General features: G+C 49.2%; 4 protein-coding genes across 16 annotated transcripts; 1 reads left to right on the top strand and 3 right to left on the bottom strand.

Moving 5' to 3' along the window:
- Nucleotides 1-442: 442 nt before the first annotated feature.
- MRPL53 (mitochondrial ribosomal protein L53) lies at nucleotides 443-1,149 on the bottom strand. The gene is made up of 3 exons (XM_081264052.1): nucleotides 1,018-1,149; nucleotides 816-928; nucleotides 443-714 (listed from the first exon to the last, which is right to left on the bottom strand). The coding sequence occupies exons 1-3, from the start codon at nucleotides 1,107-1,109 to the stop codon at nucleotides 581-583; spliced, it is 339 nt and encodes a 112-aa protein (XP_081120178.1). The 5' UTR covers nucleotides 1,110-1,149; the 3' UTR covers nucleotides 443-580.
- A 376-nt stretch (nucleotides 1,150-1,525) lies between these two features.
- On the bottom strand, nucleotides 1,526-9,761 carry CCDC142 (coiled-coil domain containing 142; the record flags this gene model as incomplete). Of its 6 annotated transcripts, none has more annotated exons than XM_081264039.1 (9): nucleotides 1,526-2,317; nucleotides 2,457-2,656; nucleotides 2,775-2,952; nucleotides 3,144-3,258; nucleotides 7,570-7,683; nucleotides 7,763-7,893; nucleotides 8,020-8,190; nucleotides 8,248-8,334; nucleotides 8,591-9,761. In XM_081264039.1, 9 exons carry the CDS (start codon nucleotides 9,759-9,761, stop codon nucleotides 2,061-2,063), a joined length of 2,424 nt encoding a protein of 807 aa, XP_081120165.1. In that variant the 3' UTR covers nucleotides 1,526-2,060. The 6 variants fall into 6 exon arrangements, 5 of the variants coding, with proteins under 5 accessions (XP_081120165.1, XP_081120166.1, XP_081120167.1 ...); XM_081264040.1 differs by having other exon boundaries at nucleotides 8,020-8,169; XR_014018449.1 differs by having other exon boundaries at nucleotides 2,178-2,317; nucleotides 2,818-2,952.
- A 15-nt stretch (nucleotides 9,762-9,776) lies between these two features.
- On the top strand, nucleotides 9,777-18,203 carry TTC31 (tetratricopeptide repeat domain 31). Of its 8 annotated transcripts, none has more exons than XM_081264045.1 (13): nucleotides 9,777-9,948; nucleotides 10,123-10,211; nucleotides 13,329-13,473; nucleotides 13,592-13,821; nucleotides 13,996-14,079; nucleotides 14,459-14,515; nucleotides 14,626-14,706; nucleotides 15,255-15,449; nucleotides 15,716-15,767; nucleotides 15,848-15,938; nucleotides 16,029-16,170; nucleotides 16,368-16,469; nucleotides 16,607-18,201. In XM_081264045.1, the coding sequence occupies exons 1-13, from the start codon at nucleotides 9,909-9,911 to the stop codon at nucleotides 16,895-16,897; spliced, it is 1,599 nt and encodes a 532-aa protein (XP_081120171.1). In that variant the 5' UTR covers nucleotides 9,777-9,908; the 3' UTR covers nucleotides 16,898-18,201. The 8 variants fall into 8 exon arrangements, with proteins under 8 accessions (XP_081120171.1, XP_081120170.1, XP_081120172.1 ...); XM_081264044.1 differs by having other exon boundaries at nucleotides 16,604-18,199; XM_081264046.1 differs by having other exon boundaries at nucleotides 13,371-13,473; nucleotides 16,604-18,194.
- Nucleotides 18,204-20,935: 2,732 nt separating this feature from the next.
- On the bottom strand, nucleotides 20,936-22,970 carry LBX2 (ladybird homeobox 2). Its single transcript, XM_081264979.1, has 2 exons — nucleotides 22,463-22,970; nucleotides 20,936-21,424 (listed from the first exon to the last, which is right to left on the bottom strand). Exons 1-2 carry the CDS (start codon nucleotides 22,656-22,658, stop codon nucleotides 21,027-21,029), a joined length of 594 nt encoding a protein of 197 aa, XP_081121105.1. The 5' UTR covers nucleotides 22,659-22,970; the 3' UTR covers nucleotides 20,936-21,026.
- Between the last annotated feature and the right edge of the window lie 3,415 nt (nucleotides 22,971-26,385).

Here is a 26,385-nt window from a genome sequence, read left to right as displayed (position 1 = left end):
GGTACCACGAGAAGGTGAATTTTTTTTTTTTTAAAGATAGAGAGAGGAGAGGGAGAGAGAGAGAGAGAGAGAGAGAGAGAGAGAGAGAGAGAGAGAGAGAGAGAGAGAGAGGATTTTTTAAAATATTTATTTCTTAGTTATCGGCGGACACAACATCTTTGTTGGTATGTGGTGCTGAGGCTCGAACCCGGCCGCACGCATGCCAGGCGAGCGCGCTACCGCTTGAGCCATATCCCCAGCCCCGAGAAGGTGAATTAAGAGTGAAAAAAGCTAATGAGATAGAGAGCTGAGGACTGAGGAAATACCACGTTTGGTAAACAAGAACAAACGGTATTTTGAGTGATGTAAGAAGCCATATTAAAAAGGGTTAAGCTGTGAGTGAGGGTAAGAAAGAAAAAAATTCAAGTTCATTTAAACCTCTTCTCACCCCTATCTTCTCTTGCCCCCCAACCATTGTAGTGGCAAAGCTCTCCCATCCCACCCTGCTCCGTGGCCCTCCAGATAGTGACTTGAATGATGAAGTCGCGCTTAAATGTCCTTGCCCCAAGTCAAAATCTGCTTGTTGGTCTCTTTCGCGATGTCACCGTTCAGTACCAGCGCCAGGTTTGTCCCGGCTCCCCGCTGGGTTCCTGGCCCGAACGTGGGAAGCGAAAGCGATGAACATTTCCTGAGCGGTGAGGTGAGCGCCACGCATTATCAGGCGATGCCCGTCTCCTGGGGAGGATTCAAACAAACGAGTCAGGCACTGGGCATCGCAGTGTGGGGCTGAGGATTTCCTGCCTCCCCCACTAGCCTGTCTCCCACACGAAGCCCACCGAATAGCACGTCCACGCAGGGCTCGGAGCCGTCATGCCTCACGTCTGCAATAACCGTGCAGTTGAGATTGGTGGCGCGGACCTTCTCGCTGCTCACCGCTTGGAGAAAGGTCCTACGGTGGGAAAAACGGCATGAGTGCCGGGCGGAGAGGGCTAGTGGCGGGAAGAAGAAGCATCCCCTCCCCACCAACATTCTTCTCACCTCGTCGACTCCACGTTTTTCTCGAAGGGGCAAAATTGAACCCGAACCTGCTTGACGGATCGCAGCCCTAGCCGAGCCAAGGGCCCCGCCATGGTGACCTTCTCCCCGGAAGGACTCGCGCTGGCGGAAGTGATGACGCTGAAAGGTTGCGCCAGCAGCAGTCTCGGCAAAGTTGATTTCCGATCGCCGGCAGCCTATTCAGGCTCCAAACTGCTGCCCCAGCTCCGCGGCCAGAGAGTAAGGCAGGGAGGTGGTGGGGATGGCTTCAGCACCGAGTACCAAGGGACCCAAAGCAAGCGGTCACTAAATACTACCTATCGTTAATAGCCCTTTTGTACCACAGTGAAGACAATAAATAGTGCAAAACCCCTTTGTACGAAAATACATCTGTCTTTTGCAGCATTTTCCCTTCCGTATCCTTATGTACAAGATCTAGATTAACACCATCTTAAATTCTCTCTTTCCAAGGAGAGGACTCTACCACTGCAGGGATTATCTACTTACCGGAGGTGACCCCCTTCAGGTAACTGAATAACCAAAGCTTTAAATAGGAAGGCCCTACAACCCAATATTCTTAAATGACTAAAAATAGTAATAGAGTACAGGATAAAACCATCCTTGGGATTGATCCATAGGTAGAAATACGTATTCCACCTTTGAGATTCCCCATGAATGAACTGTTTTATTCGTGTTTCTGGGATTTAAGAGGGCACAGCTTCTAGCATGTTTTCTATTACTTTCCCTTTCCTTGTACCCTGGGATTCAACCCCTAATCCTCCTCCCACTTCCAGCCCTACAATGTCTTCACTGAGGGGGAACTAGACCTGACCCTTCCAAGGGTGCTGACCTTCAGGTTTCAGCTTCTGGTTTTGCCCTTCACTCTTGATTGCGGACACTGGAGTGATCTTGGATTTATAGCTTCTGATTCCAAGCTCTATGTAGCTTAATGTATGCTCTTTCCCAAGTTCCCAATTCTAGGCTTCTTTAATATGCAGTTCCAAATATCTGGGCTTTTCTAATCAGAGATGGGGAGCTCCTGGTCCTTAGATTTCAGGACTGGTCCCCAGGCACGAAAGAAAGGGCAGTTGCCAACTGGGGTGCTGGTTCAGCCTTAGGGCAAGCCAAGCCTGCTGATTTCCCACCAGGTAAGCCTCAGGGCTAGGTCCTCCTCCCCTTAGGGTGCTTAGCAGCTGATTGGTCTGGGCTGGGGGTGCTCCAGACCGAAGAGGAGGCTCCAAGCTCTCCAGGTTGTTGAGGGTGCTGCTGGGCCATTCTGTGGCCTGGACTTCATTACAAACACCTGGCAAGAAAGAAGTGGAAGGCAGGTGGCTTGTAAAAAGATACTAAAGCAGATCAATGGTGAGTCTGGGCTGTGGGTCACTTAAAACAGTTAGGGAGGGACTAAGAGAACCTCTGGTTGGGGGTGGGGAGTGACTCACAGCAACAGGGAGGCCTCCGGTGGACTCTAGTCTTGGGCAGGGGCTGCTGTAGTAGACACAGCAAGGCTCCATCTAGCTGCTGGAAGATGCTGAGCATGAACAGAGTCTGCCGAAGCTCCAGGGACAGGCCCCACTGCTCTTCTTCAAGCAACTCCCTGACCACTCCAAAGTCTTGTCTGAGCTGCAGTGCTCCCTGCAGGCTAAATGTCCAGGTACAATGTGACCGCCTGACCTTTGTGCCTCTCCAAACTGCTCTATCCCTCCTAAGCCCTCCCTTTTCCCAGTTCCATTCCTCCTACCACGGTTTTTTCTCCCCACCTGAACCGGATCCTATGGGTGAGGATGTGGTCGAGCCAAGCACCTAGGATGGCTGTCAGTGCCTGACCCAAGGCAAGGGCCTGGGCTTGGGGTGATAATCCCTGCAATCCTTGCAATACAGGCTCCAGTACAGTTCGGACTACCAAACCAGCATACTCACTAGGAACATGGGGAAGTTCTGGAGTGAGAGAAGAGAAAGGACAGGATATGAGACTGTGGAATGTTTGTGAAAAAATGTAGGATTTCTGGAAGGAGGGCATAGAAAGTCAAGACAAGGATGGAGATAGTGGTGTGGAAACAGTATTTGGAGAGGTTGGGATACTGTTACCCCCAGGGACCCTGAAAGTAGAAGCTGGGATAAAAAGTTACCAGGACAGAGACGAAGCCTCCAGTACCGACCACGTGGCATGTAGAGCTTGAAGCCCTGTGTGGCTTGTTTATGACATTCTTGGAAAAAGAGACTTAGTGACTCTTCAGGCAGGAGCTGCACAGATAAGGAGAAAGTAAAAGAGGCTTATCTGTTAGGGACTTCTCAAATTATGATGTTTCTTTAAATCTAAGGTGTTAACTGGCTGTGGTGTTGCATGCCTATCATCCCAGCTACTCAGGATGCTGAGGCAAAAGAATTGCTAGTTCAAGACCAGCCTGGGCAATTTACTGAGACCCTGTCTCAAAATTAAAAGGGCTGAGGATACAGCTCAGTGGTAAAGCCTATCTTGGTTCAATCCCAGTACTGCAATTCAGTCAATCAATCTGAGGTATTCAACTTGGTGTCCATAAACTCCTAAGATTGTATGCATGATTGTGGCATTTCCAAGGAAAGATCTATAGCTTTCATTAAGTTTTCCAGGAGTCCATGACACAAATTATGAACAACTTCCCTAGGAATACTCTGCTTTCAGCTTTATTCAGTGAATAGAAAGACTTTGAAGTTAATTTTATTCTGTAGTAACTCTAGGGGAAAAAAGAGAAGACACCTTATTACCACCAGTGTTTGCAAGCACATGCCAGAGAGAGGGATCTCTTTCTTTCTTTCTTTCTTTTTTTTTTTTTTTTGGGGTGCTGGGGATTGAACCTGTGGCCTTGTACATGTACATGCAAGGCAAGAACTCTACCAACTGAGCTATCCCTAGCCCATGATCAGTATTTTTGATACCATTTCTCCAGAGTAACATAGCCCACAAAACAAGAAATGACTTATGTGCTGTTTTTTTGTTTTGTTTTGTTTTTGTGGCTTGTTTGGTAGGTTGTAGTTTTGGAGGAAGAGAAGACAGCAATAAAGAAGGTCTCTGCTTTATAGCCCATTTTGGAAGACAGGTATCCCAAAAAATGCAGTATATGGCAGTTTCTCTGTAAAAATAATGCAGATGCCAGGGAACCTAAAGAGAAGAAAGTAATAGGGGATGGGGAAGGGCCAATGTGACCCTTTCCAGGCACATCTGACAATAATCTGTCCAACTCTAAACTCTTTCTTTCTTCTCCAACAAACCAGATTTCCCCTTCTCCTGAATATCAAGGTAATTGTCCTGTCATCACTGGACATTTGTTAGAAATCTCCACACTCAAAATTCTGAAGAGATACAAGATACATAGTATGATATCACCCCTGCCCCTTTTGGGACATTACAGTTCATCTAAGGAGAAAACTCATAACACCTGATTCTCTGTCATCCCAGCGCTGTATATGCTGGGGCACCCAGAGGAGATGCCTAGCAGTATAGTCACCAGGCAGAGGAGTGAGGCATACAGTGCTCTGCAGTGTTTGGTCCACATGGTGAACACACTGTCTCTTGTTCCTTTTGCTCTGTTCTTAATCTCATCCAAGAGCTGAACCTTTCTCATATCATATCATGTCTCCCCACCTCCCTTCTATGCAGCCACTATGGCTAGAACAAACTTCTTTCATCATTTTCACTGTTCCTCTTCTCCTGTTACAGTGGCTCCCCATCACTCATGAGATAAAGCTTAGATTCATTCAGTGCCCTCCACATAATTTGATGCTAACCTGCTTACTCCTCCAGCCCCACACCCGCTCCCCAACACATAACATGTATATACAGCAGGCTTACACATGTGTGCACGCATGCACACTTGCACACACATAGCACACATAGCCTCTGCTCTGGTCAGACCAACTCTACTACTGCCAAGGATCTATGAACTGTTTCCTCCAGTAACCCCTGCTGCTTTTCTGAGACTGCTCAGCCACCAACTTGTGTCATAGGCCCATGGAACTTTCTATAAAATACATGCCCACGGGGGGGCTGGGGATGTGGCTCAAGCGGTAGCGCGCTCGCCTGGTGTGCGTGCAATCCCGGTTCGATCCTCAGCACCACATACCAACAAAGATGTTGTGTCCGCCGAGAACTAAAAAATAAATATTAAAAAATTCTCTCTCTCTCTCTCTCTCCCCCCCCTCTCTCACTCTCTCTTAAAAAAAAAAAAAAAAATACATGCCCACCATGGTCTTCCTTCCTCAGGCCTCCCATGACTATCACTATCTGCCCTACTCATAATGAGCCTGCTCTGGGACATAATGAGTTTAAGGAGACAACGGTATTTTAGATAGAAATGCAAATGCAGATATTGGACTAGAACTCTTTTTTTTTTTTTCCTTTTGGTACCAGGTATTGAACCCAAGGGCTCTTAACCACTGAGCCACATCCCCAGTCCTTTTTATTTTTAATTTTGAGACAAGGTCTCACTAGGTTGCTTATAGCCTTGCTAAATTGCTAAGCCTGGCTTTGAACCTATAATTCTACTGCTTCAGCCTCCTGAGGCCTTTGGGATTACAGGTATTTGCCACCATGCTCAGATGGACTAGAACTCTTAAGAGCCAGAAGAACTATGGGAGTTTATAGCACCAAGACACTAGGTAAGCAGAAATGCAGAAGAAAGGAATAGAGGGTTAACATGAACTCTGTCTACAGCTATGCCCCTATTCAAGGCAAAGAGGAGAAAATTGAGCAGAAAGAGAAAACAAAAGACAGACATCTTCCATAGTAGGAATAGATAATATATAGAATAGGGAAAAAAATAAAATAGAAGAACAATGGTTTTATTGATAAATATAAAAGAAATACTAGAAGAAACAGTTAAGCATGGACAAAGGTTACCATTCTGAAGTAGGAATCAATGATGAGGACAAATAATGCATTTTTTTTTTCATGAGAAGCCTTATACAGTATTCTATGGGCTGGGGTTGTGGCTCCGTGGTAGAGCGCTCACCTAATATGTGTGAGGCACTGGGTTCCACTCTAAGCACCACATATTAATTAATTAATTAATTAAAGGTCCATCAACAACTAAAAACAATATTTTAAAAAATATTCTATTTCATTTTTCACTTTTTTTTCTTTTTGGTGCTGGGGATTAAACTCAGGACCTCACACATGCTAGGCAAGCACTCAACCACTAAGCTGTATCCCTAGCCCTATTTCACTTTTTTAATACTATGGATGTGCATTACTTTAATAAAAATACAAATTAAGCTTTTAAAGAAAGAAGAAACATTGTATTGAACACTGGTAACAAAGGGGAAAGGTACAATCATTTATCCTGATTTTTCTCTGCAAATTATATCTCAGTGGGTATAGTGGCACATGCCTATAATCCCAGTGTTTGGGGAGGCTCAGGCAAGATTCCAAGTTTGAGGCCAGCCTCAGCAACTTAATAAGAACCTAAGCAACTTAGTGAAACCCCGTCTCAAAAATACAAAGAGCGGGCTGGGCATGGTGGCCTATACTCCCAGTAGTTCAGAAGGCTGAGGCAGGAAGATTGTGAATTCAAAGCCAGCTTCAGCAACTTAGTGAGACCCTGTCTCTAAAATATTAAAAGGGGGACTGGGGTGGTGGCTTAATGGTAGAGCACTTGCCTGCACATGTGAGGCACTGGGTTCGATCCTTAGCATCACATAAAAATAAATAAATAAAATAATAGCATATGTCTGTCTACAACTAAAAAAAATTTTTTTAAAAAATATTAAAAAGGATTAGGATGGGCTCAGTGGTTAAGTGCCCCAAGGTTTAATCCCTGATACCAAAAATAAATAAATAAATGAAAAATTTAAAAAGCAGGGGATAGGGGCTGGGGATGTGGCTCAAGTGGTAGCGTGCTCGCCTAGCATGCGTGAGGCACTGGGTTCGATTCTCAATACCACAACAAAATAAAATAAAGATATTGTGTTCACCTAAAACTAAAAAATATTTTTTAAAAAAAGCAGGGGATATAGTTCAGTGGTAAAGTACCCCTGGATTCAACCCCCCAATACTAAAACAAACAAACAGAAACACACACACACATCCTTCAGCGTAACCAAATCATTAATGAGGACACGTTTGTCTTTATAAAAGTGATCTAATAAATGATGAAGAAATGAATGAATAAATAAATAAAATTGGAATAGCACCCCTTTGCAACCTCTAATGAAATAATGAGTTTAGGCAATGATGGTCAGTGGCTGTTAACATCAAAAAATGAGAGTCTGACATAATTAGAGAGGGTGGGAGGTATATAAATGAAATAAAATTGACCATGAGTTGATCATTGTTAAAGCCCTTCTTGGTGGTAGAAACATGGGAGATCCATTATACTCTTCTCTCTATATTTGTATATGTTTAAATTTTCCATAGTAAGAGAGAAAACTAAAATAATCAATAAATCAATAACAGGTTAGTTTAGTAGAGATTCCAAGTTACTGAAATGATCCACTCTGCCCATCCTGTCCACTGTACCCCCCAAGATGTTACAGAATAGGCTCTTAAACTTCTACTGTCAGGGACCCTGTTCTCCTCACCTGCATCTGTGTAGTGAGCTTCTGTATCTCCAAGCCCAGCTGCTGCTCTACCTCCAGGGCTAAGCTTTCCTCTAAGGCCAGGCTGGACAGAGCTTCTGCCTCATGCAAAAGAGGCTTTGGATAGAAAACAGGGAGTGAGAGCACAGCCCAGCCCAGCCCAGGCTGCTCCCCTCCCCACTCCCTAAACACTCACAGGTAGGTCCTTTTGGATCAGGAGCAGGAAGGAACCTGGGATCCAAGCTGCCAGGTTCTGCTGAGCTCTGTTCAAGAACCAGAGCAAGGTAGTCTGTAGGGTACAGAGTCCCAGGGCGGCAGGTGCAGGACCTAGAAAGGGAGCAGCAGAGTATCTTAGGGGACATGGAGCATCTTTGGGATAAGACAGACTTCAGAACAGACTGAAGGAAAAAGGATATCCTCAACTGTTTCCCTGTCTCCAGGCCTTCCTCTCACCTGGAAGGCGGCAATGGATCAATCCTGACCTCAATTCTTGGACAGCATCCAAGAGAGGTGGAAAGAGCTGCTGCAACAGTTGAGTAGTATGAGAGAGTGAGGCAGGGCTGTTCTGATCCCTAAGGGTTGATCCCAAGGCCTGGCAAAAACCTGAGGAAACGAAGATATAGTCTGATGGGGGAGTGGCAACCTGGGACTTGAGTTGCCCCAGTATCCCTCTTTTCTCACCTTGGTCCCAGCTCCAGATAAGAGACTGATGAAGTAGGCTGTGACACAAAGAAGCCAGTTCCTTCTCACACTCCTGAGGCAGGGATGCTAGTGGGAGAAATTACTCTAGAGCCTGAAAACAAGGCCACCCATCCCACAACCCTGCCCACTCAATGATGGATTCTCCAAGACTCAAGAGGAGTGAAAAGCAAGACTTTGCCTTGAAAGCCCTGAAGCTATAGTTAGAACCCTGGGGGTTTCATTCTAAACTGCCTGCTTCTGTTGTCAGTCCAGGAGATGAATGAGCAGAGTAGGGAGAAGATACCCCAGCTCTCCCAAAACATGGTCCAGGCCCATCACTCACCCTGACCCAGTGCCTGACTCAGCTGTTGTGCTGCTATCCTGGGGTCCCTCCAGGGTCCCAGATTTAGGTCCAAACTCTGAGCACAGGCTGCCCACAGCAGGGTCCAATATTGGCTCCACAGGGCTCCAGCCCCTCCAAGCCCCAGTTCACTGTTGGCTGAACTCGCCACACTCCCTATGAGGCCCAGCAGCCCTGGCAACAGCTCACGCTCCTCATGGCATCGCTCTCGGAGCTGGTCCCGGAAGTCCGATCCCCAGAATGCCTCATCCAGCCGACCTGCCACCTGGCAACCCCGCTCCCAGGTCAGGAGATGGAGCACACGGGTAGGGGAGAAAGGGCACGCTGCCCTAGGGAGGTGGCTCATGGATTTTCTCTGCAGTTTGTGATAGACAGGAAGCTCCAACAACAGTTCAGCGAGTAGGGACGTCAGGCTTAGGCTGGCGGGCGCCCGACCCAGGGAACGAAGCTGCATCTCAATGGCAGCATCCAGGCAGCGGGCCGCTAGTCCGATGGGGCGTGCTAGGAGTAGCGGCTCAGGAACGTCCCGTAGGCCGATTCTCTGAACTGTCTCTCGAGGTGGGTGTAGATGCAAGTTGCGACACAGCTCCGGGAAGGGGCGGATTCCGCTGGCGTGCGTGCGCGGACTCAGGGTCTTTAAGAGGTGCACGGCCGCCTGTAGGTGGCGGGCGCAATCCCGGGCCTGGAGGAGTTGCTCTCGCTCGCGGTGCAACCGCAACAACACAGCCCGGAGACGCTGCAGCGCCAGCGGTATCGGGCCGCCAGCTGCAGGCTCCCGCCTCCAGTCCGCAGCGCCAGCCTCGTGCTCCTCACCCGAGTCGGCCGAGGCCAGCCAGGACTGCTGCCCTCCCGGAGTTCCGCCAGGCCGTGCATCCAGACAGGGAATGCTCCCGGGAACGGGTAGCCCCTGCCTGCCACGATCCTCCCCGCGGCTGGCGCCCGCCCGATTCCCCTGCCATAGCTTCTCCCCAGAGTCCGCGGGTTGCGCCCACAGCTGGGGCACAGTAGCTAGCGGAGGCAGAAGGCCATCCGAGCGAGAAGCCTGAGCCATGGGCTGCGAGTCGGAAACGAACCTAACGTTTCTCACTTCCCAGCTCCGCCCAACGTCCGCCGTGTTCGGACTCCGCCTCCTACCAAGAACCAACTCTCTCATCCCGGACCCGCGGAGACTGTACTCTCTCGCCCTCCGTAATCGACGGCCTCTGCCCCTAATAAAGATGGCGCCTATTCTATTTTACCCCGCCCTTTGCCCGGTATCAAATTCTAGACTGTTTCACTTTCGTGTCACTGTTGACGGGAGATGGCGCCGATTCCAAAGACTGTGGGGCGGATCAAGCTAGGTGAGCGGGGTGTGACACGACCACAGGGGGCCCAGGAGCGCAGAGGCAGCCCCACTTGAATCTACTGTGGTCTGGACGGTTTGGTAGGATTTTATGCTTCAAGAGGAGGGTGAAGGACGCTGGTCCAACAATCCCGAGCTCCCTTGAATTCGGCACTGCCTTCCTTTCCTGTAGACTGCCCTGTGCGTCCTGGATGCCCGCTGGGGGTCGCTGCTGTCCCCAAACTCTACAAGGAATTCGTACCAGAGGACAGCGGAAAAGAGGTAAAAAATACTGCCACCTGCCCCTATGCCTGAGCGCGCGCGCACGCGAACGCGCGTAGGTCCTCTAGTTTATGCCTACTTTCAATCAGCTGTGCTTACACCCACTCTGTGCTGGCGCTGCACCCGGCTCTGGGAGCTTTGGGGAGGAGTAGCTTCCGACGCTGCTCTTGAGGATCTTGGGCAGGAATGGGTTGGATAATCCTACTGTAATGAATGCTCGAAGTTGGCAGAACTGAGAAGACCAGTGTTCTTGAGTTGAGGCTTGGATATGAGTGCCTGAGAAAGATACTGTAGACAGACAGGACAGTGCAAGCAGAGACACTAAAGCAAGGAAAAGCTGAGAGAACGTCACTAAGGTCAGATCGTAGTGGACGGTTGGACATACAGCAAAGAGTGAGTGGAAAGGCCAAAGGTTTGGATGTCCTTAAGTAGGCCATAGGTTACTAAGGGAAGGATAGGATCAGTTTTTTTCTTTTCTTTTCTTTTTTTTCTTTTTTTTTTGCGGGGGGGGGGGTAGCTACTGGGAATTAAACTCAACCGTGTTGGAACTACATCCCCAGACCTTTTTATTTATTTATTTTATTTTCAGACAGGGTCTTGCTAAGTTGTTGAGGGTCTCTGTAAATTGCTGAGGCTGACCTTGAACTGGCAATCCTCCTGCCTCAGTCTCTGCAGTCACTGGGATTACTATGCCACCTTGCCCCTGCTGTTTGCTTTTCTCTAACCCCATTTTTGGTTCATAACAGGAGCTTCTGACTCCGTTGCTTAATCCAGAAATCTGAGAATAGTTTTGTACTCCCACTTTCCTTTACCTCACATTTAGGCAATCACTGAAATCTACTTCTGAAATGTCTTTTGAAACAAACCCTCGCCTCATTTACATTCCTGCTCCCACTGCCTCAATTTTTAGTTTCAAGGGCTCATTCTGTCTGGCCTGAGCAGTTGTAATGGCCTGCTAAATAAACATTACACCCTTAGATCCATCTTCTTCTTCAGCTCTATGAACAGTTCACTGCCCAGATCAGGTCCATTCCCATTACTGACAAGATAAAGCCCATATTCACTGGGTCACACAAGGCTTTTCTGACATAGTCGCTGGATTTTCTCCATTGGAATAGCCTACTCAGTGATCTCTTTGCTTACTCAGCACACACTCACTGACCACCAGTTATGTACCAAACAGTGTGGTAGGTGATGGGAAGACAGCAGTAAACTAAGCAGACAAAAAAATTTTCTATTCATTGATTGAGTTAGACGTATCTAGTAGAGCACTTGCCTAGCATGTGTGAGGTACTGGGTTCAGTTCTCAGCACTGCATATAAATAAATAAAGGTCCCTCGACAACTAAAAAAGTTTTTAAAAAGAAGTATCTAGTAGAGGTAGCCAGTCAATAGATAAATAAATAGCATAGTATGTCACATATAAGAAGTGGGGCAAAACAGCAAGAAGAAGGATGGGGAGCACTGAGTGGAGAAAAGAGATGTCTGTTTTTACAAGGAGCTGTCAGAAGCCTTCCTAAGAAGGTGACATTTAAGCAGAGATGTAAAGGGAACAAAGGAGTGAGCCATTCACTGGGGAAAGACCATTCCAGGCTGAGGAAATAACAAATCCAAAAGCACTGAGATGGGATCTCAGTTGGTGTGTTGTAGGAACTTCAAAGGATATTACTGTGATTGGAGGAGGGTGTCCAAAAAGTAGGAAATTTATAAAGATACTAGGGGGCCAGATCATGTGTGGCCATAGGTTACTTAGTAATATGATAATTCCTATCCTCTGAAGCTTACAATCACTAAGGGAATGACTATTATCAGAATCATAGGGGGTGGGGACTGGGGGTATCAAACAGTTATCATAATCATGGATGGGAGCACTGAACTCAGTGGTAGAACAAGTGAGGCCCTGGGTTTAATCCCCAGCATCAATTTAAAAAAAAAAAAGTGTGTGGGTGAAGCCTCAAAGAGTCTTTCCTCATTTCGTCAATGAGGAAAGAATACAATAAACTGAAATGAATTCTACAAAATGAAATATCCAGGGCTGGGGATGTGGCTCAAGCGGTAGCGCGCTCGCCTGGCATGCGTGCGGCCCGGGTTCCATCCTCAGCACCACATACCAACAAAGATGTTGTGTCCGCCGAGAACTAAAAAATAAATATTAAAAATTCTCTCTCTCTCTCTCTCCTCTCTTTAAAAAAAAGAAAAAGAAATATCCAGGCAGTGACAGAATCAATAATGCAATGCAAGTAGCTCCGCTCTAGCATAGCCATTTTTCCAGTTATGCGCTGCCACACTAACTTGCAATATAAATCAATGAAAAATAAGGTTCTAAATTGTATAAAAGACTATGTGGGTACAATTTGGTTGAGAGAGGGCAGAAAAATTGAAGATGAAAGGATCTGAAAAGGCTTTGAGGGGAGATGGAATTTGAACTGCCCCTTCAAGATGAGACAAGATGTGGTAAGAAGATCAGAGCCAGCAAGGACTGGAGGCCCTAAGGATAGAGGGAGCCTGGTGGCCAAGGGAGGATGGCAGCTAAGCAGGGAAGGTTGCAAGGGAAGGTTGGAAAGCTCAGCCAGCAAGCTTTGGAAGGCTCCAAATCCTAGACCACCAAGGCCCTAGATTCAGTCCTTCCTACGACGCTGGCAGTGTGTGATACTGGAAGTTTTGGAGCAGGGGAGTAATGTCTGAGAGCTTTGTTTTGGAGAGAAGCAGATGAGAAGCAGGAGAGGCCAGCTGGGAGCTGCCATGCATATATGTTTTGGCATGAGGTAGCTTTGGGTTGGGTTTTCTGATAGCTATTCACATTCAACGGTATGATGGGACACAGAGGGAAGACAGGTAAACAGGCTCAATTCCAGGGACATTAGTGTAGCTGGCATAGTGGCAAGTCAGAGGAAGAAGACACTGGATGGTGAAGAAGGTTGGGCTGAAGGCCACACTCAGCCCTAGGGAATGCAGGAGAATAGCAAAGGGAGGTGATGCATCATGAGAGCCAGGAGCAGCACATTTTCTAGGAGTGAATGGGACAGAGGTCAGAGTCAAAAGGATTCTTTATGTTGGGTGGTTGGTTTATGGCTGCCACAGTAGAGTTCAAGCCAGCCAACCCTTTGCTCTCTCCCAGAACTTCCCCCAACACCAGCCTCCCCTCCCCTCCCCCTCCCAGGACGTAGTGGATTTTCTTCGCCAGCTTGTGGAGAGTGATCCCCAGGGCCTGCACCGGATCCATGTGGATGGGAGCAGCAGGCAGTTGCAGCAATGGCATCATGGTGGGGAGTGCAGGCCCGGACCTGGGATCAAGGCTGGAACCCTGGGGTGGGCTGGCCCTCGGGTGCGCCCCTCTCTCATGTTCCTCTTTCTTTCCTGTCTCTTTTTCCCTGCTAACAGATTACCCTCTGGACCATTTCTGTGATGAAGGAAACACAGCTGGACAGAGTGTCAGGGGCAAGGGGGCTGAGGGACTGGGCACCTACTGTGGTTTCCAAAAGTCCTTCCTATACCCTCCGCAAGGGGCTGAGCCCTGTTCTCAAAGTTCCTCTGCCTCTGCATCCTTCCCCAGTGACTCAGATAGCCTGCTTCACGTGGCCCTGCCCCAGAAACTCCAGGTGACGGAAGAGGTAAGATTGTCAAAAAGGGGCTTTATGGTCCTTTCAATCCATGTATTTCCACCCCTGGATGCTCCCCTAATTTGTACCTTTTAAGGCCCTTCCACACAGCTTGCCTCCCTTTCGCATTCTCTCTCATTCTCCCTGTTCTTTCTCTTTTTTTGTCACTTGCCCTTCCTCCTTTAGGAAGCCAACCGCCTGGCTGAGGAGCTGGTGGCTGAGGAGGAGCGCATGAAACAAAAAGCAGAGAAGAAACGACGCAAGAAGAAGGTGTCTGCAGGGTGGAAAAAGGGAACCCGGAGGGAATTAGGGAAGGGAAAGAAGCAAACTTTGTGAGAATAGGAAGGAGCTTAAGGTGTCCTGCAGTGGATTCCTTCACCAGGTGGACCCAAGGGGACCAGGGACTGGAAGGTCTCCTGGAGGCCATCCGGTATAGCAATTCGAATGGCACAGTACTGCCCTAGTGGAATCTACCTCCTCCTTACAGTGACGTCTCTGGCTAGTGACTCTTTTGTCTTCTTTTAACCTATAAAATGAGGATAATAATAATACCTCATAGAGTTGCAAGGATTAAATGAGATAGTATATGCAAAGCTTAGTCTAGTATGTGACATACAGTAAAGATACATCATCATCATCATCATTACAGCGTCAAAAGGAACGGAAACGACAGGAGCGGTTGGAGCAGGATGGTGGGGAGTCCAAGGTGAGTTCTGCAGGCAGGTGTACAGAGCAGCAAGGGCCAGGAAGCTGGGGGCTGAGAAGGCAGGAGATGCAAGATGATCTCAACTCTGAACTTGCACACCTTTCATCCAGGTGAAGGCTACCTCAGACGGGGATGAGAGCCCCTCAGCCAGCCCCGGGAAACCAGCTCAGGGACAGTGTGGTGAGGAAGAGGTGAGGGCCCCTTTCTATCCTCTTAAACTCTTCTCACCCTCTTCTCCTCTATTCCAGGATTTACTTCATCCTCACCCTGTCCTTAACTTTCCTTTTAAAAATTTAAAAATTTATTTTTAAGAATATTTTTATTTTTAATTGACACATACTAATTGTATATATTTTTGGGGTACAGTGACATTTCAGTACAGGTATGTGATATGTAATGATCAGATCAGCATGATTGGCATATCTATTGCCTTGGACATTTATCATTTCTTTGTGTTGGGGACATTCAAAATCCTCTCTATTAGCTGTTTGGAAATATTCTATTAATTGTTATCAACCACAGTTATCTTACTGTGCTGTATAGAGCATTAGAAGTTATTCCTGCTCTCCAGCTGTACCCTGTTCCTATTAACCATCTTCTTTCCATCCCCTTTCCTGAACACTCTTCACAGGCTCTAGTAACCATTATTGTATTCTCTACTTCTATGAGATCAACTCTTTAGCTTCTACATACATTATTTGTCTTCTTTTGTGCCCCTAACTTTTCCTTTTGCCCACAGGACCCACTGGATCTATCTAGCACTTTTGTGTCTCTGGCTTTGCGCAAGGTTGGGGATTGGGCCCCCAGTGCTCACCGAGAGAAGGGAGTGAGCCAGGAGCTCCGTATCAGGAGCCAGGGCCCCCAGGAGAAGATGAGCCAAGAGGAAAGGAACCCTTCAAAAGAGGAGAGGCCCAGGCAGAGTTGTAAAGTGCAGGTGAGGTGGGCAGGGGAACCAAAATGTTCTGGAAAGGCACAAGATCTCAGGGTTAAAGGGACTATCCACTAGGAATTCTCTGGCTTTAGGGCCAAGAGACCTGGGGTCAGTTTTCATCACTGTCACCCTGACCCTGGGTAGTTTACTCTGTAGGAAAATAGGACTGGTACTTTTATTACATGCTGATTACAGTATAACTTAACAGAGGAGAAAGATTTGGGAGACTGAGGCATCGAAGTCTGCTTTACTTTGCTTCCCATCCCTAGGCATCTACAGGACTGGTGGCAGCTGCCTTACAGCAGAGCCAGGAATTGGCAAGTAAGTTCTTTTCTCTTTCTTCTTACCCCAACCTCTGGTGGTACCCCCATCGGAACCTTCCTACTTTCTCTCCCTCCCAGAGTTGGGTACCAGCTTTGCTCAAAGTGGTTTCTACCATGAGGCTGTGGACCTCTTCACCCAGGCCTTAAAGCTCAATCCCCGGGACCACCGGTAGGTAGGAGCTTGGCCACTGTGCTGGGACATCAGGGTAAGGAAGGGTGTTGAGGACCTGGACCTTTGTCCACTTTTTCTGTTTATCAGGTTATTTGGAAATCGCTCCTTCTGCCATGAGCGGCTGGGTCAGCCAGTGTGGGCCCTGGCTGATGCCCAGGTGGCCCTTACCCTGCAGCCTGGATGGCCCCGGGGCCTCTTCCGCCTGGGCAAGGCCTTGATGGGACTACAGGTAATAGAACTGAGGCTGGAAACAAAGGAGAGATTTGGGTGGGATGAGGTAGGGAATAGGTTTATATTGACCTTTTCTGGATAAGCTTCTGGTTGCAATACTAGGAGGTGGGGACAGTTTGAGGACGGAATCAGTTTTAAATTCTTGGGACCCCTGACGCCTAAATTTTGCCTTTTCTAATCTCTCTGGGACCAAAGCGCTTTAGGGAGGCTGCTGCTGTGTTCCAGGAGACTCTGAGAGGGGGTTCTCAGTTGGATGCAGCCCAGGAGCTACGCTCTTGCCTTCTGCAGCTCGCTCTGGTAAGGGAGGTAGGCTCACTCTCAAGCCAGGTATAACTGGTTGGGACCACAGCACCAAGCAGTGCTACCTTCCATCTCATAGGGCAAGGGACACAGGATGGTGGGGTCATATTCCTCTCTCTCTTCCTTCTCAGCAGGATCATCAGCAAGGAAGAATTTGTGTGCCACCTGGATTGACCAGGGCCCCCCAGCAATCTGCCCATTCTGAGCCAGGAGCCTCAGGCCTACTCTCCCTCAGTCATCCTCCAAGCACTGTTCCAAGGTCCCCTGGTCTGGCTCTACCCTTGCATTATCCTCCATATCACCTGAGCCACTCCAGTTGGCCTTTCCCTCAGACTCAGAGTAGAAGACCCCACTCTCTTCATCTCCAGGACCCTTCAAAGAACTGGGACATCCTGGGGTCCCAGCATCTGCCTCAGGCTAGATGAAAGAAGACCTGTCCCTCATATGGCAAGGCCATGTGGACATCCCAAGGGATCGGGGACACTGTGGGGACAATTCACTGCATGTTTTGAGATTCTGTACTCAAAAGCTGTATTTGAGGACAACGCTGGCAGTTGTTCTTGCCACTGAAGACCTTCCAATGAGAGAAGGGAGTCCCATATCTACTGAAACATCCTTTCTTTGGTTCTTAAGCAGATGGCTTCTTCTAGGGGTGGTAGGAAAAACAAAATCCACCATTGCCCAAATAGGAACTGTATAGAAGTTCCGGTCTTTAGCCTACATCAGAGTCAGTAAGGATGCATCTGGGGCTTGCTCTGCTTCTTGGCTTCATTCACCAGCTAGAACTTTGTGCTCAGGAATGAGGTCAGTGTAATGAATAAGATTTGAGTCCCACAGTTTAGCTTAATGACATTTATGTCCTCCTCACCCCAGCTCTTGCCCTATCTTCTTTAGCTACAACCCCCAGTTTACTTCAGTCCCTTGTGTCATTTCCTGTCTACATTGCTGTGCACACTCTGACCTCTTCTTTGATGGTCTTAAACCCACATCCTCCTACTCCTGGAAGATTCTTTAAGGTTTGCATTCAAAATGTCCCTTACTGTCTGATTTCTGGAACTTGCGGGGCCCACACATCTCCACACTCCCTACTGCCAACTCCTATTACATGGTTCCCAGGCTGCTGCTACCTTGGGCACTTTTTCCACCCACCACTGGGCATTGCAATTAGCCTTTCCCCAAGAATTTCCCCAACAAAGGTCCCTGCCCTAAAGATGGCTATAATTCTCTACTTCCTGTGTAAGAAATATGATTTTCTTTTGTGTTCTCTAAGATCCTGGAAGCTTCCTTTGGCTGATTCCTTACTGACCCTGCCTACGACACTTAGCTCATTTAGGTGTGGATCTGCAGTGGGATGGGGGGGTCACTTTTAGCCCTCTTGTCCAAATGTCTTCCCCAGAGGAATCATTTAGTCTTGTTCAACTTGGAGATGGGAGGTATTGAAATTTCACTCTTATATAGGACTTTCCTAAAGTTTTTTGTTTGTGATTTAAGCCCCTTAAATTCTGTGTAGCAGGATGAAGTCTACCATTACTATGTGGGTCACTTTGGGCAAATTTCCAAATAGTTAAGCCTCAGTTCCCTCATCTATAAAACAGGCAATTCCTACCTCACAGGGCTGCTGTGAGGATTAACAGAGAATAAGAAAATACCACAAAGTGCCTAGTACATACAGGATGCTAAATAAACTATTTTTGCTTATAACTATCCTATATATTTGTGATTCCTGCAGTGAAAAGGGAGGAGTAGGAGTGAATCGCTGCCTAAATTCATAAAACCCAGAGTTCCTAGGACTGTGGGTCTCCAAATGTGGTCTTTGGACCAGCAGCATCAGTATTATTCAAGAACTTGTGGCAAATACAAATTTGTAGACCCCAAGCTAGGCCTTCCAAAACAAACTGGAAACCATAGGAGTGGGGGCCAGCAATTTGTGATTCAATATGCCTGCCAGATGATTGTGATGCACACTGTTCTAGGGCTTAGAGAGCAGACATCCATCCAGAGGCCATTTTGGTGGGACAGGTCTGAGTTTTGTTATCCACGGCTTGAGTAGAAGAGGTGGCAGCACTGGCATTGCTGGAATTAAGAAACCTTATTTGCCTTGGGATTCCTTGGCTTTTCCCTCGGGAGTTGGCAGGTGGTAGGGGGGTGAGGGGAAGGATAGTTGTTTTTGTTTAAAGGGTAATTATATTGCAGTGATGCCTTAAGAAGTCTGTCCATCTAGCTTTCCTGTTTTGGGTTGGGGAGGGAGATCTAGGTACTTCTGAGGCTCCCAGCCCCTCAAAGCATGGTCACCCACTACTGTGTGGGATTTTAACCTCTAAACTGGGCTAGCTTCTTGCTTTTGTTTGCAAATGTTTCTTCCCAGCTCTCTTAACCTTTTAAAGACTTGAATCTTTAAGCCAAGAGCCACAGGACCCTGACAAGTTGCCCCACTGTGCCCTATACACACCACTCCTGATTGACAGTTTTCTGACTCAGCAGCGTAAATTCCAAGTAGTCAGGACTGGAAAGTGGGTAACCAACCATGCTGATTTTTCTGCGTATGGGTCTTGCAATGTGAAGACTGGGAAAGTGCTGGGCAAACCAAGAAGGGTTGGTCATGGGCTAGAAAGTTTCCAGAGGGACAGTCTTTAGAAAGTGATGAAAGGAATAAGGGAGGAAGGGGAACCAGGGGTGGTATGTGTGTTGTGTATATATATTGAGGGGACGACACAGCTGCAGAGAATGTTTCTTAGCAATATAGCAGTGGTCATTTTTTCTATCCATGATGCCATTCCCCCCACCACCACCCAGTTGTACAGGTTTGTAAGGTTGTCACTAACTCCTACAGTCCTTGGTCACTGGGGCAATCATACTGATTCCTCTTCTGTGACCACCTCCTCATCCTAGCCCATAAGTCTAGCCCTGAATTCTCTATCTTCTTACCTTCTGCAGTGGCCAGAGATGTACTGCTTTCTTCCAGTCTCTATCAGTCTGATCCATCATGCACATATAGCCATATTAGCCTACCCTAAACATTGCTCTAGTGTCTCTCTAGAACCTCCTGGAACCATGCTCTAAGGTACAATGCCTACATTCCCAACTTTGGCCCTTTCTGCTCTCCTGTTTTTGTAAGTTCTTTGGTTCTTCCCATTAGACCTTGTCCTCTTTACAGGGACAGTAGCTGTAGTTGCTGAAAGCATGTGCTCCTGAGTCAGACAAGCACAAAGGTTAGTTAGCTCCACCTGATCATTTACAAATTGCATGACCTGGCCAAGCTCCCTTAAGCTTCTGTGATTCAGTCTCTTTATCCTTAAAATGAAAACAAAACCCTCTGTCCCTGAGGTCATTGTGAGGATTAATCCACGCAAAGCACTTGGAATGGCTCAATAAGGGATAGTTATTTCTGAAAATGCCAGGTCTCCTCCTGCCTTCCAGCCTGTTTACCCTTCCTGGAAAAACTTGTTGGCCCTCCACCTGCAACTGAGGCCTAACACCCTGGCTACCTGCGTTAAGCACAGGGAGGATCTGAGGAGGTCGGGTCGACTGAGGAAAAGAGGGAAAGCTGGAAAGAGCCTAAGCATGGTCTCCTGAAGGTTGGCTGGGATGGCAAAGGGTGGGGAAGCCCTGCAGCTAATAGAGTTTTCTCCTCCCTTCCCCCATCATCCTGCAGGAGGATGCTTAATAGCCAACAGAATAAATGAGTGTCAAAATGTCAGCATTGGGGGCTGGGGATATAGCTCAATTAGTAGAGTGCTTGCCTCACACGCACAAGGCTCTGGGTTCAATCCCCAGCACACCAATGTCAGCAGTGGGCTGGGATTGTAACCCAGGGAGCACTCGCCAAGCATGTGTGAGGCACGGGTTCCATCCTCAGCACTACATATAAATAAATAATCTCAACTATACACACACACACACACACACAAAATGTCAGTATTGCAGCTAGACTGGATTTCCCACCCTACAAGCCCGGCTACTCCAAGTTCTGCCTGGGGCCAGGCTTTCCCACCCTCTTGAGACCTGGTGGTGCTAAGAACATTTCTGGCACAGGAGGTGCCAGCCTCCCTCTGCAGAACAGAGAGGCCTCCTAGAGTCCTGCCACCAAACGTAGCCTGTAGGAGCATGGTGAGGGGTGTGCTGGCCCAAGCCACAGCCCAAGTCCTACCCACTTTCTTCTTCCCACCCAGTGTCTCCTAGGCAGAATGACAAGCATCAGCTCTGAAGAACGAATCCTGACCTCAGGATTCTTTTGTAAAATGGGCCTAATCACCCCGATAGGGTTGCCACCAGAGTTAAAAGAAACATCAAGTTTTAAGCGCTATACACGGTCAGCACTATATTTCCCCAATAACCAGCAGATTTTGCTGTTATTGGCTCTGGGCGCCGGGACTGAGGCATCTTGCAGCAAAGCCTCGACTTTATTCTCAACAATGGGAAAGATGGGCGCCTGGATTGTGGGCCAGACAGGCCCAGGTGGACCTCCTCCCTCCACCCGGGAACCCAGACAGGACAAAGAGTGCGGAAGGGAGGAGTCCGGGGCTCCAGAGTTCAGGGCTGTTATAGGGTTTGCCTTCAATCATCCACCTGTATTTCTTCGTCTGATAGGTGGGACCCGGAGTTAGGCCCAACAGAGTAGGGGCTGGAGTTGGGGCCAGGGCTTTGAGAATCGTGAGGCAGCGCCAGGCTGCACAAGACTCCTGGGGACAATGTGCGTAGCGAGGCCACGTCCGCGCGCATCTCCTCCACATCGCGCTTAAGCTTGGCACGGCGGTTTTGAAACCAAGTAACAACCTGTGCGTTGGCCAGGCCGAGTCGCGCAGCCAGTCCGTCGCGCTCTGAAGGTGCCAAGTACTTTTGGAAGACGAACCGCCTCTCCAGCTCCAGCACCTGCTGCGCAGTGAAGGCTGTCCTTGACTTGCGTCGTCTGCGGCCGGCAGGGGCCGGGCCCAAGGCGTCTGGAGCGGCCCTGCCTGCAGGGATAGGGCGGGGATCAGTCTCAGGCCGGCGGGAATTAGGTTGTATCCTTGGACGAAAAGCTGGGAGTGAGATCAGTCCAGTAGGTGGGCGAGAGAGAGGGAGCCAGGAAAGATGGGGACCAGTACCGCGGTACTTACCAAATACTGCGGAGGTCAGGTTGAGGAGGGGTGTGGGGAGCAAAGCGCAGCATGCTACTGGAGTTACCAGAGGCTGAACACTGAGGGCATGTGAGGGAAGAAGGGGGCTGGAAGGAGGGTGGGACAGGCCCTAGAAATTCTGGTGTAGGATCAGGCTGCCTGAAGTACAGCCTTGGAGGCCTTTTGTAGCTCCAGGTTGTGCGGGCTAGCAGATTTGGGGTGACACCAGAGGTAGGTCAGAGCAGTGGTGCCTGACCCGGGCTGGTGACGGTAACAGGACCTAGATCATGCCCTTCCTTAAACTCCTGAGTCGTGTAGGGCACTCAGCTTACACTTACTTTTTCAGTGATACCAACGCCTTCTCTGAGAGCCCCAAAGTTTGATAATGGGAGTACAGAAAGCCAGGAAAGTCGGAGTGCGGTGTCCCGCCCCCAACGCCACGCCAAAGACCTTTGGCTCTTTGCTCCCCCTCATGAAGAGAGTGACTTGGAGCAGAGCTTGGTCTCCTGGAGAGACCCAAGTGTCGCCTCCCCGCGCTTCTGCCTCGTCCAAGCCCTGGCTTATTAGTTTACAGCCTGCGACTCGAGCCTTTTGTCTCCTACTCTCCGGCCTTTCTCTGTCGAGATTACCCCGCCTACTGCGAACCGACCAACGGGTCGCTCAATTCTGGACAGCCTGGCCTTTTGCTGGTGGCTTCCAGGAGCAGCCACAAAGTCTGGGGAACTAACGGAGGAGAGGCGGAAGCCGGGGATTCGAATCCTGACGCACGGACTCAGGGCAGGCGCCGATTAGGGTGACCCGGCCGGGATGAGACGAAGGTTTGAAACCAAGAACCAGGAAAAGAGAAATGAAGAGACAGCCAAGTTGGGGTCCAAGACCTTGCCCGCGTTATACCTTCAAAGGGCTGTGAAGCGCGCCCGTCAAGTCCGCGGAAAGTTTTACTGGTCAGCTCCTCCAGGGCGCACAGCGGCGACGTCGGATCCGGGCAGGATTCTGGAAGCTGTGGCGCAGTGGGTGCTCGGGGAACCATGCGAGGGCCTAGAATGTCTGCGATGCTGAAGGGTATTCGGGGCTGGCGTTCGGAGTTCATGGCCCTCTGGGTTATGGTGGTCCCGCCACCCGCTGCGCTTGGCTCGGCAGTCACCAGGGCCCCAGCACTGGCTCCCAATCCGGGCCCCCTGACTCGGACCCGCCCCCGGCGCTGGGCTTCAGCTTCAACCAGGTGCCCCTCCTTCTGCGCCCCCACCCTCTCTCCCCAGGGCCCCAGCGGGTCTGGAGCGGGTAGATGTCCCAGCAGCCTTATATCTACAGTGAGGAGAGGCGCGGAGATAAGTAGGCAGAAGAGCCCGCCCGACTAGGGCCACCGTGGATCTCTGCGCTGTGGGGCGCAGTCGTGTATGCACTAAAACTGGGCCTAGTCCCCTAAACTTTGTATGCTGCCGACTCCGCGCCTAGGCGCCGCTCTGGCTCTTAAACTTGTGAGCGATAAAAATTGCTTTCCAGGGCCCCAACAGCTGGGAATTTGCAGTTTCACGGACGCGGATCCCTGAACTCAGTCTTCTAACCTGGCACCCTTCATCGCCACCAATCCCTGGTAAATGCTCTTAAAATGATCCTGGAGGCTGAAAGTGATTAGTAAGGCACAAGGGGTCAGGGACTCCAGACATGGGACAGGCAGAGCGACTGCAATAGTGGGGGTGTCACAAGGAAACAAGGGCAGGTGAGTGGACCCTACCATGGTTTAGAGGCCCAGACTAAATCAAAATACATGGAAAAGCTGGGGGAGTCTTGAGCCTCTGGAGAGACCTGGCAACTCCTGCCTTCAGCCGGTGCTACTCAGGAGCAGTCTTTGCCAGTATTTACTGGTCTCCACTGAAGACCTCCTCTATTGGTCTATCAGTGGATCTTTGTCATTTTATTAAATTTCTATAGTTCAGATGTGTTTTCCTTAGCCTGTAGAGGCTCAGAAATAGCCCAGATGAACAATTGGGGGAGGGGGTGACCAGGATGGAGTCACTCTCAATGGAAGTCTGATTTGAAGGGCAAACTTCTTGGACCCATCAGATGGTGAGATAGACACCCCAGCCAATCCAAGCACAAATTCTGAGGCCTAGTCTATTTATTCCTATTTTTTCAGTGTCCTATTTCTCTTCTCTTCCGCATTTAGTCTGGTCCTGGGCTCATACCGGAACAAACAACTACCCTCCTTCACAGAAAGGCAGCTAAGGGACTGCACAGTCCCAGTCCCAGTCCCAGTAGTGGAGTCTTGGCAAGGTTTGGGTTTCTTTCCTATATTCCATCTCAGATAGCTGGAGGCTTCATAGTCCAAAGACAGAGAACATGCTGATCTCCTGCCAGAGCAGTCAGAAATTAATGTTTTTCTGGTTTTGTGTATGTGTGGGTATGTGGTGGCGGGGGTGTTTGTTCTTGGGCAGTGCCACCAGACACATCTGACCTAGACTGTTCATTATGTCACCTTCCCTGTAGACCTCTGAATCTTCTATCAGTTTTGCAATGTCCCTCTGTCTACCTGTTTATTCCCTGGGGCAGGTAAAGCCTGCACGTCGGGCTTAGCCATAAAGGGCTGGGATCCTCAGCACCTAGGCCAAGGACTCTGACAAGAAAAGGAAGGTACCTTGGTAGTGAGGGTCTTCTTTATAAAGGGCTCCCTACAACTATACTCCCAACCCCCAAACACCCAGTCCTTTACATAGTTCCCTCATGGAGGCCTGGCCTGGGCAACACACTTGAGGCCCGATGGGCCACTGCCAGGTCAGAGAGCAGAGTTAGGCCACTGTGGAAAGCTGAGCTGCCTCAGGACCTTGTTAATTGCTTATTAATGGTGGGAGTCAGGGGAGGGGAGATCCTCCTGCTTCAGGCCTCAGCTCTCAGCACCATCCTTGTGGTTTCATTTAATCTGCAATTAAAGTGGATCCCAGGAGGCAGCAGGAACTGATCTGCAGCATCCGAGGCACGTCACCAAGCAGACACTGCATCCTTCACTCATGCATCCACTACATGGCTTTTATATCCATCTCGACCTCTGCTCTCAATTACTTCTGTATGTCTGTGAGGAGTGTGGACTCTCTTGATAGGCTTCTGCCTTCCCTCCCCTTCCATCTCTTCTGCCTACCTTCTCTTCTCTGCAGCAGGGCTCAGGTAATGGGATTGAGATCCCCAGACACAAGCCTGGGGGAGGTGAGGAAAGTGGAGACTAGTAAAAGGAGGATGCCAGGGACAACAGAGGCCCAGCTAAGGTCGGCCAGGGACTAGTACAGACTATCCTGGGGCCACAGAAGGGGGCTTTTCCCCAGTGAAGTGTCTGGAACGCAAGCTGGAGAGAAACTGGATCCGCTGAGGGGGGTAGGAGGAGGGTGAGTGATTAATGAGGGAGATTGAGAGATTAAACCTTCGTTCTGGGTTTGAGGGGGTACTCCACTGTCTCAAAGACTCCCCCCCCCACACCCCAGCTGCAAAGCACTGAAGCTCCCTGGTTCTGAGTCATTTCACTGGTCTTCCGGCCATACCTCCCACTACAGTGTGAAATCTTCCTGCCATAAGTCCTTCTTGGGAGAGTCACCAACTGTGTCTTCACTGAAGCCTGGCACGGTCCCAGAGTTTTGCTTCCCCAGACATTCTCAATCTCTCACATCTCCCACTTCCTCAGATTCCCCTCATTGTCCCTTCAGACATGTAGAGATCCTCACATTCTGACCTTTACTCCTTTGAGAAGGCAGCTTATTACCATTTAAGAACACTTTTCAAACACCTCTCTTCATCCATTTTCAGATTTCCCATTCTCGGTTCCCAGCACAACCCCCGGTCCCACTCCCAAAACCTTCACCCAAAGATTCCTCCACCAAGGCGGGTCCAAGATCGCTACCCTCCCCCGCTTTACTGAGGTCTGTTCAATAAAGGACCATTAGTCTCAGGATTGCCCGCTCTGCACATCTGTCTGAATTGAGTGTATAGCGGGTTTGAGAACACCCAGAATAACCTCCTCGGGGCTGTGGACAGAAAGAACACTCTTAGAAATGCGCTTGCCCTCCTCTTCTCTGTGTTTAGGGAAAATTATTGAATCGGAGTGAGAGGACAGTGGGATTTTACGAAGGAATATTCAGGCAAGGAAGGTGGAGCGGTGTATCGCACCGTTTCGCAAATTTCTGGGATATTCTCTTTCAGAAAAAAAATTACTGCCGAGTCGCCCGATCAGACTTAAATTTTGCTTTCGTTATTTGTGGGGCGGCGGGTCTGTGACGCTTTCTGGCCGCGTTCGCTTGCTGGCAAAGAGCTCTGCATGCACCCACCGCCATCCCAAGTGTGTGGCTACGAGAAAGGAGTGGCTGCACACTCCGACTCTCTTTCCCTCATTGTTCTAGGAAAGTTCTTTTCCTCACCCCCTCCCCCCTTAAATTCCTGGGGGAGACTGGCCAGTCCGGGAGAGGGACCAAAGTGTCCCTTCTGTGCGAAAGGGGGTTTCAATTCCTCCGGCTGAAAGTAAGCAGCGGAAATAGCTGCGAAAAAGGTAGGCAGGGGTAAGGGCGGGTTCGGCCCCGCAGGCAGGACTGACGGTCCTATTCGCAGCGCTGAAAAGCCGAGGCGGCGCTGCGGCCGCATCTCTTTTGAAATTGAAAGATCGCTGCGCTCCAGTGCTTTCAGAGTCGCGGAGCCCAAGAGAACAGTGTAAGTGATTCGCCAACCCTGGCACCGATCGAGACCCAAGTAATCCCGGCGGCAGAGTGGGAAGGGGAAATGGATCCACAGGCCCCTGGGGCGAGCTACGCAAAGCCTGCAGATTGTCAACATCAGGTACCGTG

The sequence above is a fragment of the Spermophilus citellus genome, assembly GCF_964194105.1.
Source record: "Spermophilus citellus genome assembly, chromosome: 13".
In the NCBI taxonomy this organism is placed as follows: Eukaryota; Metazoa; Chordata; class Mammalia; order Rodentia; family Sciuridae; genus Spermophilus; species Spermophilus citellus.
The sequence above is the reverse complement of the archived record's forward strand: the minus strand, read 5'-3'. Positions and strand labels throughout refer to the sequence as shown.